Source organism: Microcaecilia unicolor, chromosome 2 (assembly GCF_901765095.1).
Source record: "Microcaecilia unicolor chromosome 2, aMicUni1.1, whole genome shotgun sequence".
Classification (NCBI taxonomy): Eukaryota; Metazoa; Chordata; class Amphibia; order Gymnophiona; family Siphonopidae; genus Microcaecilia; species Microcaecilia unicolor.
The window spans coordinates 27,857,201-27,871,298 of NC_044032.1; the positions used below are offsets into that span (position 1 = coordinate 27,857,201).

A 14,098-nucleotide genomic window follows, 5' to 3' on the forward strand; every position below is an offset into this window, starting at 1 on the left:
GCCTTAGAGTTATATTTACCTTAAAGATCTCTAAACTGCAGCAGTGACACTACTTGATGCTGTGATTATTGTTGGGTCAAGGAAAATTAAATTATAGTTAGAAGTAAGCTGTGTTTTAGTTTTGTATGTCAGTATAGATGAGTCACATGACTTCCGTGTGCAAGAGTGGGTCAAACAAAACTCCAGGGCTAATGTAAGGTTTGTTTCTATATCATTCATCTTTTGGTGATGTCATTATATCAGAATGTGGATGATGTGCCAAGGAATCAACAACAGCAGACCACAGAAAGAGTCATTCTGAGCTTTCTAATTCATTCCTCTAGGCCTTAATTTGATGATTTTTTTTTTCTTGTTAATCAAATGGACGAGGCAGGCACACCTGTTCTTAATTTGTGCCTTGAGTTCAATTACTGGAGAAGCTCCTTTGTCTTCTCTCTCTGAGTTTATAGTCCTGTGCTGTGAGTATTTTGGAACAGTACTTAAAATAAAGAGAGAAGAATTCTGTCCTGTTTTTTCACCCTTTTCTTGCTTGTATGGCTGACATTCCATTAATTGCCCTCATAGCTTAGCTAAGACAGCATAAGTTGAAGATGAAAGAGGACAGACTTCTTCATGAAAAGGGTGGTGAATACATGAAATGACTTCCAGGTGTGGAGGTAGTGGAGAGGACTATTATCTGAATTCAAGAAAGATTGGGACAAGTACATAGAATCTCTAAGGGAGAGGCAGAGATAGTAGATGGTATGGATAGGCCATATGGTCTTTATCGGCCTTCATTTTCTATGTATGATTATTCTCCTGTGGCACTATGTTTTTTTTAAATATTTTATTAATTTTCTTAGTAAAGAAACTTAGACTACAATATTGTTCTCATAACATTTTATATGATCTGTCTATCTCACTTGAAAATTAAACATTCAGCCAATCAGGTAGCTGACTTGGCCAACCTGATATGGTTCATGGTAAATAAACATCAGACGTAAGCATTCATTATTTTCGACAACCTTCAGAACTGGAAAAGTGATATGGTCTTTCTTTACTGGTATCTTTAACACATCAGTGGTGGTATGTGAATGTCTGTTTAAAAAGAAATGTAGCTTGGTGTACTTGTTGATGGCTTCTCATTGTTAATATTTGTCTTCTGCATGTTGATCCCCAGGTACCGCCAGCATCAGCCAAACAGCATGGGGTGAACTTGAACACCGCTTCCACTCCCTTTCAGCAGGCGAGTGGTTATGGACAACATGGTTATGGGACAGGTAAGATTATTGGTGTACTACTTCCTATATATGCTTGTCCTTGATTTGATTTGCCTTTCCTGTTGAGCTGTGCTAAATTTTGTGGGGGGGTTTTCTGTGTCTCTTGATGTGCTGATAGGTTACGATGACTTAACACAAGGAACTGCAGCTGGAGATTACAGCAAAGGAGGCTACAATGGGTCTTCTCAAGCACAAAGCAAATCTTCTGGTACCGGACCTGGGAAAGGTAGTGATGAAGACATTTGGGTTAGAATGCCAGCCTGAAAAGGTTTGGCTAAACACTGATGGATATTAGTTGTTACACTTAGCGAAAAGGAAATGGCAAAAATTCCACTGTAGGGCAAGATAATTTTCAGAGCTGTAAGAGTGAAGACAAAGGGATGACATTTATCCAGGAGTAAGAAGAAGCTAATTCGGTGTCCCGTTTACAAAGCGGCAGTAAGCTGAACACAGGCTTAACGCTCGCTAAAAAGGAAGTACTGCTGAGCTACCACAGCAACCCAATGGTACTTCCCACCCCCCTGCGTGCCGTCATATATTTATTTTTGTAACTCCAGTGTGTACCCGGCAGTAATCAGGCAGTGCCGCATGCTGCCTGGTTACCACCGGGTTAGCGCGGGAGCCTTTACTGTTACCTCCGTGGGTGGTGGTAAGGGCTTCCCCCTGAAATGGCTTCACTTATCACACGGCCATTTCTTTAAAAAAAGAAAGACCTATCTTTTACCTACAGTGGTAAAGGGGGGCCTTAGCGTGCATCAAAAACACGCCAGCGCAGGCCCTCTTGCTGCAGCTTGGTAAAGAGGCCCTCAGTCATTAAAATGGTGCTTTTGATTGCTATAATTCCAAAATGGCAAAAAAAGAAAAAAATACTATAAAAAGCTACCAGCTTGCAGACTAATACATGCATTCACATACTCAAGTACAACAAAGTCTGCTGTCAAATCACAGAATTAAAAATTCTTTCAAGTGGAGGAAAGACTTCAGTAAAGCAGCGCTAATTTTATGGCATAGCTGCTGCATAACACATCATTAGTCAGAAAACCTCTTCCCTCCTATTTTTATTTTTTGTATCTAATTTTAACCTTTAAATGTGTGTTAATTTAAAACACCAATTATAATACAACTCTGAAGCTTTGGCAATAACATTTGTAATTCTAATCAGCACGGCAATGTGAAATTAGGAATGCAGTGGGTTATTTATTTATTTATTTGTTGCATTGGTATCCCACATTTTCCCACCTCTTTGCAGGCTCAATGTAGCTTACAATACACCATGAATGGTGAAAATAAGAAAAATATATATTTAGTATTACAGAAGGAACTTTGGTAACATGATATTGATAAAACATGATAGTAGTTTAACAAGCAAATATTGTAAGACAGTTCTGGAGATATGTATAGGAGTTCACATTTGTTGATCTTTGTGGTATGCCTTGTTAAAGAGATGGGTCTTCAGTAGTTTGTGGAAGGTAGTTAGTTCATAGATCGTTTTTAAGTTGCGCGGCAGCGCATTCCAGAATTGTGTGCTCAGGTAGGAGAAGGTTGACGCATGCATTAGTTTGTATTTTAGACCTTTACAGTTGGGGAAGTGAAGAGTAAGGAATGTGCGGGATGATTTTTTAGCATTCCTGGGTGGTAAGTCTATCAGGTCTGACATGTTGGCTGGAGCATTTTGTGAACTAGGGTGCATGTTTTGAACGTGATGCGTTCTTTAAGTGGGAGCCAGTGTAGCTTTTCTCATAGGGGTTTAGCACTTTCATATTTTGTTCTACCGAATATTAGTCTAGCTGCAGTGTTCTGGGCTGTCTGAAGTTTCTTGATTATTTGCTCTTTGCAACCAGCGTAGAGTGCGTTGCAGTAATCTATGTGGCTGAGTACCAGGTTGCGGAAAACGGTCCTTGGGAAGAAAGGTCTCTTTTTAATTTCCACATTGAGTGGAACATCTTTTTGGTTGTGTTTTTCGCATGATTCTCGAGTGTTAGGTGTCGATCAATAGTAACTCCAAGAATTTTTAGGGTTTCTGAAATTGGAAGATTCAGTTTTGGACTTACTAAGCAATGTTGTCTTATCCTCAGGAGCTTAGCAGAGATTGGGTGGCAGAGCCGGTGGTGGGAAGCAGGGCTGGTGGTTGGGAGGCGGGGATAGTGCTGGGCAGGCTTATACGGTCTGTGCCAGAGCCGGTGGTGGGAGGCGGGACTGGTGGTTGGGAGGCGGGGATAGTGCTGGGCAGACTTATACGGTCTGTGCCCTGAAGAGGACAATAACAAATCAAGGTAGGGTATACACAAAAAGTCTTTTTCTGCCGTCATCTACTATGTTACTATATATGTATCCTTACCCCTATTCCAAAGAATCAGAAGGGTGATATGGGAGATGTTGGAAACTATAGACCTGTGGCCTCTATTCCTCTCCATATTAGGAGGCATTGTTGCAACTCAATTTACAAACTATCTAGTCTAGAACAGTATAATTTATTGCATCAGTCAGGGTTTGGAAGAAGTTATAGTTCAGAGACTTTACTGGGTATTTTAACAAGTGATATTAGAAAAGATATGAGTTTTGGTCAACAGTTATTGATATTGCATTTTGATTTGGTGATGGAATTCTTCTGGAGCTTTTGAGCTCCTTTGGTATTGGAAGTCGTGCTGGATTAGATGAGAGGATTTATTAAGTATAGATCCTACAGTGTAAAGATGAATGAGGCTTCGTCAGATGAGTTGAAAGCAGATAGTGGGATGCCACAAGTTTCCCCCCATTTTCAATATTATTTAATGCCTTGATGTCTACCCTGGGGGATTTTTTATGGAAAAAGAGGGTATGTATTGTTTCTCTTATGCGAATGATATTGCATTATATTTTCCTTTTTTAAAAGATGAGGACGATGTCAATTCATTTATTAATTGCAGTATTGTTTTAGTAGAGAGATGGGCGGCCTGCTTACATCTGAAGCCAAACTGAGATCAAACAAAATTTTTAATTATAACAGCTCCCCATATTGATATTGCTGAATTATAACTGGGTTTTGATGGTTCTTATCTGAATGTGGAAACACAATTAAAAATACTAAGTGTTGTGATGGATAAGCATTTGTCCCTGGAAAAACAGCCTCAGGTTGTGATTAAAAGAGCATTTTGTGTTCAAAAAAACATTGAGACATATTGTTTTAATAAGGATAATTTTAGAATGTTAGTGCAATCTTTGATTTTATTGCAGATACATTACTGTCATGTTTTATATGTGAGTTGTAGCACTTTAGTAAAGAAGAGATCACAATCTGCGCAAAATGTAATGGCTAGATTGATTCTAACCAAAACTAAATATGAAAGAGTGACCCCTTTGTATGTTGAATTATACTGGCTTCCAGTGGAGGCAAAGGGAATTTTTTTTTTGTTACATTTGTACCCTGCGCTTTCCCACTCATGGCAGGCTCAATGCGGCTTACATGGGGCAATGGAGGGTTAAGTGACTTGCCCAGAGTCACAAGGAGCTGCCTGTGCCTGAAGTGGGAATCAAATTCAGTTCCCCAGGACCAAAGTCCACCACCCTAACCACTAGGCCACTCCTCCACTCCTGTTATGTACTTTGGTTTACTCGATACTGTATGGAACAGTGCCTGGGTATTTGAGTAGTAGGATTTTATTTCCTAATTATATGAATAGGAGATTAGCAGGTAATTATCTGGACTTAATATTTTCATCACCAAGAGGAATCAAATATAAGACATTGCATGAAATTACTCTACTATATTTATCAGCAAAATGGTGTAACAACTTACCAACTTAAATAAGGATTATCTGTTGCTACCGAATGTTTCGAAAGACTTTGAAAACGTAATTATTTGAAAAATATGTATTAGGTAAAAGATAGGATATGAGCCATTCCTTAGCGTCCCTCCAGACCAGCCCAGAATGTGACTGGTGGTTGTGCACGCCTTCCAGCAGGTGGAAACTGAGAAAAAAAACTGTGACTCTAGAGAGAGCCAATAAGAGCCCTTGGCAACAAGAGAAAGATCCAGTAATCTCAGTCTCCAGCAGGTGGAAGGTGGTGAGCCCTTCAGTCTCATTCTTTATATTATATTATATTTATGTTATATTATATTTTTTCTATTTCTTGCTGTAATTCTGTTTTAATATCTTGGTTTGGGTGAATTTATTTCTTCTGTGTATTCGGATACATATATTTTTAAAAAGGCTGTTATTTAGAGGCAGATGCCCGTGGGGGGTCTATTAGCGCCTCTGGGGTGTCAAACTCGGGAGGCTGGGTCCCTTCTCCCATGTCCTCCCTGGTATTCTTTTAAGCTGTGCTTGAGTAAAAAAACAAAACAAAAAGAAATCAGCACAGAAAGGCAGTTTCCTTAAGCTCTTCAGGGGAAGAGCTTTTGAGGCAGGGAGAGGCAGCCACGAGAAGAAGAAAAAAAAAGATGAGCTTTGATTTTGGTTCTCTGCCCTTTAATTTCTCTTTAAACGAGCAAGATAGCTTCTGTTTTCTCTCTGTGACAGTTTGTTGTTTTTTCTGGCTCCTGTTTTGGTTCGCAGTTGGCTTAGGCAGAAGCAATGGCAGAGAAGTTCCGCCGCTATTCAGTCTGTCAGCGGCAGGGAGTCGGCTTGAGCGGTGCTTGTAAGTTTTGCACCCCGGTAGATGCTTCGTCGGAGCAGGGTCTGTAAAAAATGTTGGTGCCGTTAGGAGGGGGGGGGGTCCAATTCAGCAGTTTTAAGTGCGGTCGGGTCAGCCTTGCTGGCAGTGCCGATTTCGGCGGGAAACACTGCCATTTTGTCTTTTCCTCTAAATACTGCATCCCTGCCTGCTTTACCGGCCTGTCTACCGGCTCTGCCTCAGACTCCTGTTTCTTCAGCGGGTGAAGGTGGCTTCCCGCCTGACTTTGTGGTACAACTATACTAATTTTTTTTTTATTGTTCAAAGCTGCTCCAGGAGAGGCTTCATTGAAAAGGTCTTAGGAGGGCCGAGCAGTGGCTGCTAAGTGGCCCAGGCAGTTATGGGATTTAGAAGAGGATTTTTCTTCTGATTTGGACCAGGAAATGCCATTTTTAGAGGAGACATATGTGTTTCCGGAAGGTCATTTTCCTGAGGACCTCTGTCAGCTGGAAAGTGGTGCGGAGCCTCTCCCTGCAGGGGAAGATCCTTCAGTGGTGAGAATTTTTCATAAAAATGACCTGTAGGAGCTTTTCTCAGGTTTTCACTACCTTGCAATTTGAGGAGCAGGAGACTCCAGTGGCGGAGGTGGATTTACTGGTGAAAGGTATTTGTAGGCCAGGTAAGACTTTACCAATGCATCAGGATATTAGGGACATCATTCAGGCACAGTGGGAGGTGCCGGATTCTGCCTTTCGTCTTGCCAGATCCATGCTTAGGCTTTATCCTGTTCCGGATTCAGACAAGGATCTTTTACGCCCTCCAGTGGTGGATGCCGTAGTGTCCACAGTCACTTAACGAAATACGGTTCCCGTGGATGGCGGAACGGCTTTTGAGGGCTGTCCAGGATCGCCGTATAGAACCCTTGTTAAAGAATAGTTTTGATGTTTCTGCTCTGGCAGTGCAGGCTGCTATTTGTGGTTCTTTAGTAGCAAGAGCCTGTTTTCATTGGTCTGAAAAGGTCTTGGACCATTCTTCTGATGATTTTTCAGTGATAGATGCCGAAGTGGCAAAGTTGAAAATGGGTTCAGCCTTTTTGGTGGATGCTCTTTACGACTTGCTTTGGGCCTCTTCTAAGTCTATGGCTCTCTGCGTGGCGGCCCATCGCTCTCTTTGGCTTTGTGGCTGGTCTGCGGATGCGGCTAAGTCCAAGCTTAGTAAATTTCCTTTTAAGGGTTCTTTTATCTTTGGCAATGAGTTGGATCAGCTGCTGCTTAGCCTGGGTGAGGCTAAAGTGCCAAGGCTTCCTGAGGATCGTCCCAGGGGGCCTGGACACGGTGATTTTTCTGGCCGTGGTAGGGGCCGTGATTTTCGGTATAGACCAGGCAGAGTAGTTCCGTTTCAACGATCCAAGTTTTTTTCAGAGGACTCACTCCTTTTGGGGTGGTCGTAGAGGCGGTTGGGAAACAGGAAATTCTTTCTCGTTTCCTCCCATCCTCAGCAGTGAAGGTTTGCAGGCCCAGCCTCCGGTTCAGGTAGGAGCTCGGTTGGCACAGTTTTATGGGAGGTGGGCCCAAATTACTTCAGACCAGTGGGTTCTAGACGCTTTTGTGGAGTCTCCCTGCCGTTCTCTGCTCTCAAAACCAGAGCTGTCAGGAACACTCTACGCAGACTTCTCGGCCTTCAGGCTATTTGTCCAGTTCCTTTGGCAGAGCAGCGTCTAGGACGTTACTCCATATACTTTCTGGTTCCCAAAGCAAGAGGATTCCTTCAGGCCGATTTTAGATCTCCAGATGGTCAGTCGAGCCATCAGGGTGCCCTCGTTTTGTATGGAGACTTTGCAGTTGGTCATTGTGGCAGTGCAGACCGGGGAGTTTCTGACGTCGCTCAACCTCACAGAAACCTACTTGCATATCCCTATTCGACCGGCACACCAACGTTTATTTCGGTTTGCAGTGCTCAGGCCAGCATTTTCATTTTTGGGCTTTTCCCTTCGGGCTTGTGACTGCTCCTCGGACGTTTACCAAAGTCATGGTCATAGTAGCCGCAGCACTCAGAATGGAAGGCATTCTAGTCCATCCTTATTTAGATGATTGGTTGATCAGAGCAAAGTCTTACCAGGAGAGCATTCAGGTGACAGCTCGAGTAGTAGACTTCTTGAAGTCCCTAGGTTGGATAGTCAGTGCACAAAAGATCCGTCTGTAGCCATCCCAGTCGTTGGAGTACCTGGGAGTCTGTTTCGTCACATTGCAGGGCCGTGTTTTTCTTCCGCTGGCTCGTGTCCTCAAACTGCAGTCTCAGATTCGTCACTTATTGCAGTCACCGAGGCCAGCAGCCAAGGATTATCTTCAGGTACTGGGTTCCATGGTGGCGGCGATCGAGGCAGTGCCCTGGGCCAGGGCTCACATGAGGCCGCTTCAGAGGTCGCTTCTTTCTCGGTGGTCGTCACAGAAGGGCTCTACATCAGAAATTGTCACTTCCGGCTCAGGTGAAGAGCAGCCTACGTTGGTGGCTGTGAGATGCCACTATGACCAAGGGAATGCCTCTGGATCAGCCCAACTTTAGGGTGGTTGCAACAGTTGCCAGTCTCCAGGGATGGGGAGCTCACTGTCAGGGACAGTATGCTCAAGGCTTGTGGTGAGAGATCTTGCTCAATAAATCTATTAGAGACCAGGGTAGTTAGACTAGCAATCCAGACCTTTGTCCATCTGTTGAGGGGCGAGGCAGTCCATGTGATGTCAAAAATGCCACTGCGGTGGCTTACATCAATTGGCAAGGAGGACCGAGGAGTTGGAGCAAGAAGCATCACAGCTGTTACAGTGGTCGGAGGTGCATCTGTTGGCGCTGTCAGCGGCTCATGTGGCAGGAGTTCAAAATGTTCAGGCAGACTTTCTCAGTCGAAACATGCAAAATTCCGGGGAGTGGGCTCTAAGCAATGTGGCGTATCGAGTGGTGGTGAACCGTTGGGTATTCCCCAGGATGGACCTGTTTGCTCCCTGGCCGACCAGTCTTCTTTATGCCTTTCTTCCCTGGCCATTGATAGGGCGTCTGCTTCAGAGAGTTGAGATGCACAGGGGCCGTCTGATCTTGGTGGCACTGGATTGGCCTCGCAGACCGTGGTACGCCGATCTTCAGCGGCTTCTAGTAGAGGATCCGTTCAAGCTCCTGGTCAGGCAGGATCTTTTGGCTCAGGGCCCGGTGTTTCATCCAGATCTGGGTCGATTCTGTCTTAAGGCCTGGCTCTTGAGCGGGCGAGACTAACAAGAAGGAATACTCTGCTAATGTGATTGCTACTATGCTTCGCTTTCATCAGCGTTCTAGCTCTTTGAATTATGTTTGGGCCTGGTGTGAGGAGCTCGGGATAGCTCCCTTTCGCGCGTCCATCCTGCAAATTTTGGATTTTCTGCAGCATTGGTTTGACAAAGGCCTTGTTTTGGCTTCTCTTAAATTGCACATTGCAACTCTGTCATGTTTTCGAGGTCGTGTTCAAGGAAGATCGCTGGCTAGCCACCTGGATGTGTTCTGTTTTTTAAAGAGGGGTTAACCTCCTGCGTCCTCCATCTCACTGTTCTTTTCCCCGCTGGGATCTTAATTTGGTACTGTTGGTTCTTACCAAGCCTCCCTTTGAGCCTTTATCTTCTTGTACTTTGAAGGACTTAACCCTGAAGGCATTGTTTTTAGTGGCTATTGCCTCAGCTAGGAGAGTTTCGGAGTTGCAGGCTCTTTTGTGTAGGTCTCCGTTTTTTAAATTCAGCTTGGATCGAGTGGTTTTAAGACCAATTCCTTCTTTTCTGCCCAAGGTATTGACTCGTTTTCATTCATCTCAACTGGTGGTGTTGCCTGTTCTAGGTTCTTTCTCCGGTTTGGAGGAGCAGCGTCTCTTGAAGCATTTGGATGTCAAGAGTTCTGAAGCATTATGTCAAGTCTACGGAGGAGATTTGTCGGTCCAGTCGTTTGTTTACTCTCATCGGAGGTTCACACAAAGGGCTTATGGCTTCTAAGCCCACTATTTCTTGTTGGCTTAAGGAAATTATTGCATCAGCTTACCTTCTTTCTGGGAAAGCTGTTGTGGAAGGAGTTAAGGCTCACTCTACCAGAGGTCAGGCTACTTCTTGGGCAGAGTGTTGTCTGGTGCCTCCAGAGGACATTTGTATGGCATTCCTTTTCTAAGCACTATCGATTGGACCGCCTGAGTCATCAGCAAGTTGTTTTTGGGGCACATGTTTTGATGGCGGGGCTGTTAGAGTCCCTCCCATCATCTTACTGCTTTGTTACTTCCCACCAGTCACATTCTGGGCCGGTCCAGAGGAACGCTAAGGAAGGAGAAATTAGACCTTACCTGCTAATTTGCTTTCCTTTAGTCCCTCCGGACCAGCCCAGATCCCTCCCTTTAGGTATTATGTGTCTTTAAGAGTTAAGTGATTGTTTTCTTGGGAGCTGTGTTGCTGGTTTCATTGTTAAAAAAAAAAAAAAAACCACAAATTCTATGGTTCAGTATGTAACCTTTTGTGCATGATATGCAGGGGGCATGTCATTGGTCACATTATCGTTGGTGGAACACACCCTGCGTTGGCAATGTGCTGGTGGCTGCTCAGGCTTTCGTATGCATGGACCATTTACTTATTGTTTTACTTCCTTCTGCTTTGGTACTTTGTTACTGGATCTTTCTCTTGTTGCCAAGGGCTCTTATTGGCTCTCTCTAGAGTCACAGTTTTTTTTTCTCAGTCTCCAACTGCTGGAAGGCGTGCACAACCACCAGTCACATTCTGGGCCGGTCCGGAAGGACTAAAGGAAAGCAAATAATTCTGCTGTGTATGTTTCTTTGACCACATTCTTTGGCAACAGATTCCATAGCTTAATTATGCACTGTATGAAAAACAAATGTGTTTATCTGCTGACAATTATCAAGGGTCAAAGAAATTCTATCCTTCTTGTTCTTCTCCCTTCAGTTATTAGATCAAACATGCTCGGTTCAATGGTACAGAGTTGTCACATTTACAGGACATGCAAGAAAATAAAATGGGATAGAGTGATATTCCGTCTTTTGAACTCGGCATCCTGTCTTGACCAGTGTGGTCCCTTGAAAGTCCTAGCACATTTTAGTAGGCAGATCTGTTTCATGATAGAGATATTGATTCTTAAAATTCCTTGGCTAATTGGGCAAGTTTCTGGAGAAGAGGTTCATTAACAAACCTTTTATAAACCTAGCTATATTACTGATATCTTTGGCAACAAATTGCATATTTTAATTGTGTATTGAATGAAAATATACATTTTAAGATTTGTTTATATCTGCTACCAGTTTCATGGCAAGTTTCTTAGTCTTACTACTATTTGAAAGGATAAGGAACTATTCAGTCAACTTATTAACTATTTTGGCACTAAGGTATAAGGCGGTATATAAAATGAATAATCCAAACCCATATTTTTATAAACCTCTGTTACAACCCTTTTCTCCGAGGACAAGCAGGCTTGCTTCTTCTCACAAGTGGGTAGACACCATCCCGCATCGCCCAGTTCGGCAAATATGCCATAGAAAAATTGAGTAATCTAGTTAGAGACCTATTATATATAGTGTGGAGATTATTATTATACACAATTTCAATATTATCTCAAACACTCTCTCATATTAGTTTTCATAAATAGTCAATGCTACCACATTTCAAGCTCCAATATTCGTTCATCACTAAGTCTTTTTTTTTTAAAGCTAAACGGGGATCCCATCTTTTGCCTAATTCGTGGACTTACTGAGAGAAACCTGATATTCCTGATTTATTTATTTATTGCATTTGTATCCCACATTTTCCCACCTCTTTTGGGCTCAATGTGGCTTACAATACATCATGAGTGATGAAAATATATTAGAAAATAGACATTTAGTGTTACAGAAAGATCTGACCATCTCAGAATTACAGGCCTCTGAAATGAAAACAGTAAATCCAGAGCAAGTAGATTGAGTTTTGTCATTACATTAATCTTCTAGTTCTTGTGCATCAAATCCAGTTGAGTGGAAAATAGGTCAGAGCACAAATTGTGGTGAACAAGCTTAAAGAACAGTTCAAAGATTTTTGGATTTAATTCATATAAAAGACTCCTTGCATCCAGTGCTTTGCTACGATAGGCTAATTTGTCCTCAAAGGGTGTTGATGCCCTCTATTTGCACTCTGTTCATCATAATGATCACTTACTGTTTGCTAATGCAGGGGTAAACAAGGGATGGGAAAAGAGGAAAAAGTCTCTTCAGAAAAGAAGACATAAGAAAGAAGTAGTGATGACCAGTAGAAAGAATAATGAATGGCTCAGGAGTCCACCAAATATAAAAATTTATTGTGGGTCTGTTAAAAACCAAATGAGATGATAATATAAATGCAAATCATTCTGTTATTTCTTTTGGGGTTTTTTGTTAATTATTATTTGTAAGCATTTCATTAAAAAAAATCAAGTAAATATACTTGTACAGAAAAACTAGAGTAGGACAAGAAAAGTGTTTCACAAGTACCAAGAAACAATAAACAGGAAGACAAGCCTTCTATCTCAAATTATTCCCGATTATCTCCCATTTCCAATCCAAGTAGGGAATCCAATAGCAATCAAGGAGAGAAAAGAAAAATTTTACCGATATTAAATAATGAGGGGAAAATAAGCACACTGTTAGACATAAGGAGTAGCAAACTAAGGGCCCTGTTTACTAAGATGCACTAGAGGCTTGTTAGTGTTTTTAACACATGCTAAGCATTAGCACACGCTAATCGTGTAGATGCCTATAATATTTGTATGGGTGTCTACGGGGTTAATGCATACTAATTTTTGGCACATGCTAAAAATTCTAGCGTACCTTAGTAAATTTTGGTCCTTCAAACCATTCCTGCAGTAGAACCAGCAACTCTTTTAGCAACTAAGAAAAATATCAGGTGCGTTGGGTACCTGTTGCAAAATGGTGAATTTTCCTACATGAAATTGATTTCATTAAGTGTTTTTCTCTAGTTTGGCCAGCAGGTGGTGCATGTTTATGTTTAAAACTGTCAGGAAAAAATAACTATTCCTTCTTTAGTTTAACACACGAAAGGATAGTAACCTGCAGGAATGTGGCCACCTACTTTTTAAAAATGTCCTGGGCTCTGATTGGCCCAGGAGCTCAAATTCAGCCAGGATGTTCTGGCGTTTTCCCCAATTTCAGCCAGGGAGAGGAAAGAGAAAGTTCTCTTCACTGAGACCCTGTGAGCAGTTATATTCTGTAACCGGTGAGCAACTATATTTCCTGTACTTCCCAGGCACTATCCAGGTAGTGACTAAGTGTTTAGATAGTTTTAGTATTGGCCAATATTCAGTTACCTGTTATTGTTTGCTATTTTTCTTCTGTTTTTATGGTTCACTGTTCTGCTCCGACAATAAGCCTTATTAATTTATTGATTCTACTGTCCTGGACTGACTTAAGAATCCTGGTGGTTTGTGTGTTTGGTCTGTTGGTGCTTTTTAGGTACTGTGGAACCCCTGGAGTGTGGCCCTAGTAACCTAGAAATCACCGGAGAATACCTGAGAGTGGGAGACTCGCCCAGAGGCAAGTTAGACCTAGTCAGTGGGTTGGAGGGTGCTAGTGTAGAGAACAAGTTGCAGCTGCAGGACCAGGTGGCCACAGGGTTAGAACCATGTGGGTGGCTAAGTGTTTCATGACAGTACCAAAATACATACTTAATGGACTAAGCTCCCAGTTGGAGTACACCGGATCTTAACAAGAGAAACTGTCTGTGCCATTTCTGAGCTTCTCAAGATATGTCAGGAAATAAGTAAACTTTAACGCCTCTGAATAAATTAGCCCTAAATTTAAAATAGCATTTTTGTATCTTATCTCTGTCAATACTGTTACCCAGATTCATACCAAGTATAGCACATAAATTATCAAGATAAGATTTTCTCCTTGAATTGGTTCCAAAGAATCTGCAGTAATATCTGATTTTATCTGACCACACCTGTTCTTAGATGGGAGGTAATACACTCTGTAAAACTGTAGTATCTCTTCTTTATTTTATTTATTTAGTTGGTTTTGCTATACCTCCTTTGCTAACGAGCAGTTTACAATAATCATTAAAAAAAAACAAGAAAGGAACTACAATGGTGGATAGGAATGTACAATAGCACCATACACACAAACAATCAAGAAGAACTAAAATAATGAAAAAGGGAAGAGAGGGGGAAAAGGGCTGGGGGAAGGAATAGGGCTAATCAAACACGAATGACCAACTTTAGTTAAT

The 14,098-nt window shown here is 42.2% G+C and overlaps 1 protein-coding gene across 3 annotated transcripts in view; it reads left to right on the top strand.

Moving 5' to 3' along the window:
• Window positions 1-14,098, top strand: part of LOC115462832 (ubiquitin-associated protein 2-like) — a 434,768-nt gene that overhangs the window by 403,432 nt on the left and 17,238 nt on the right. For all 3 annotated transcript variants that reach the window (XM_030192863.1, XM_030192864.1, XM_030192865.1), the window contains 2 exons: window positions 1,160-1,259; window positions 1,378-1,485. In XM_030192863.1, coding sequence (XP_030048723.1) covers window positions 1,160-1,259; window positions 1,378-1,485 — 208 coding nt within the window. The remainder of the gene's footprint in view (window positions 1-1,159; window positions 1,260-1,377; window positions 1,486-14,098) is intronic.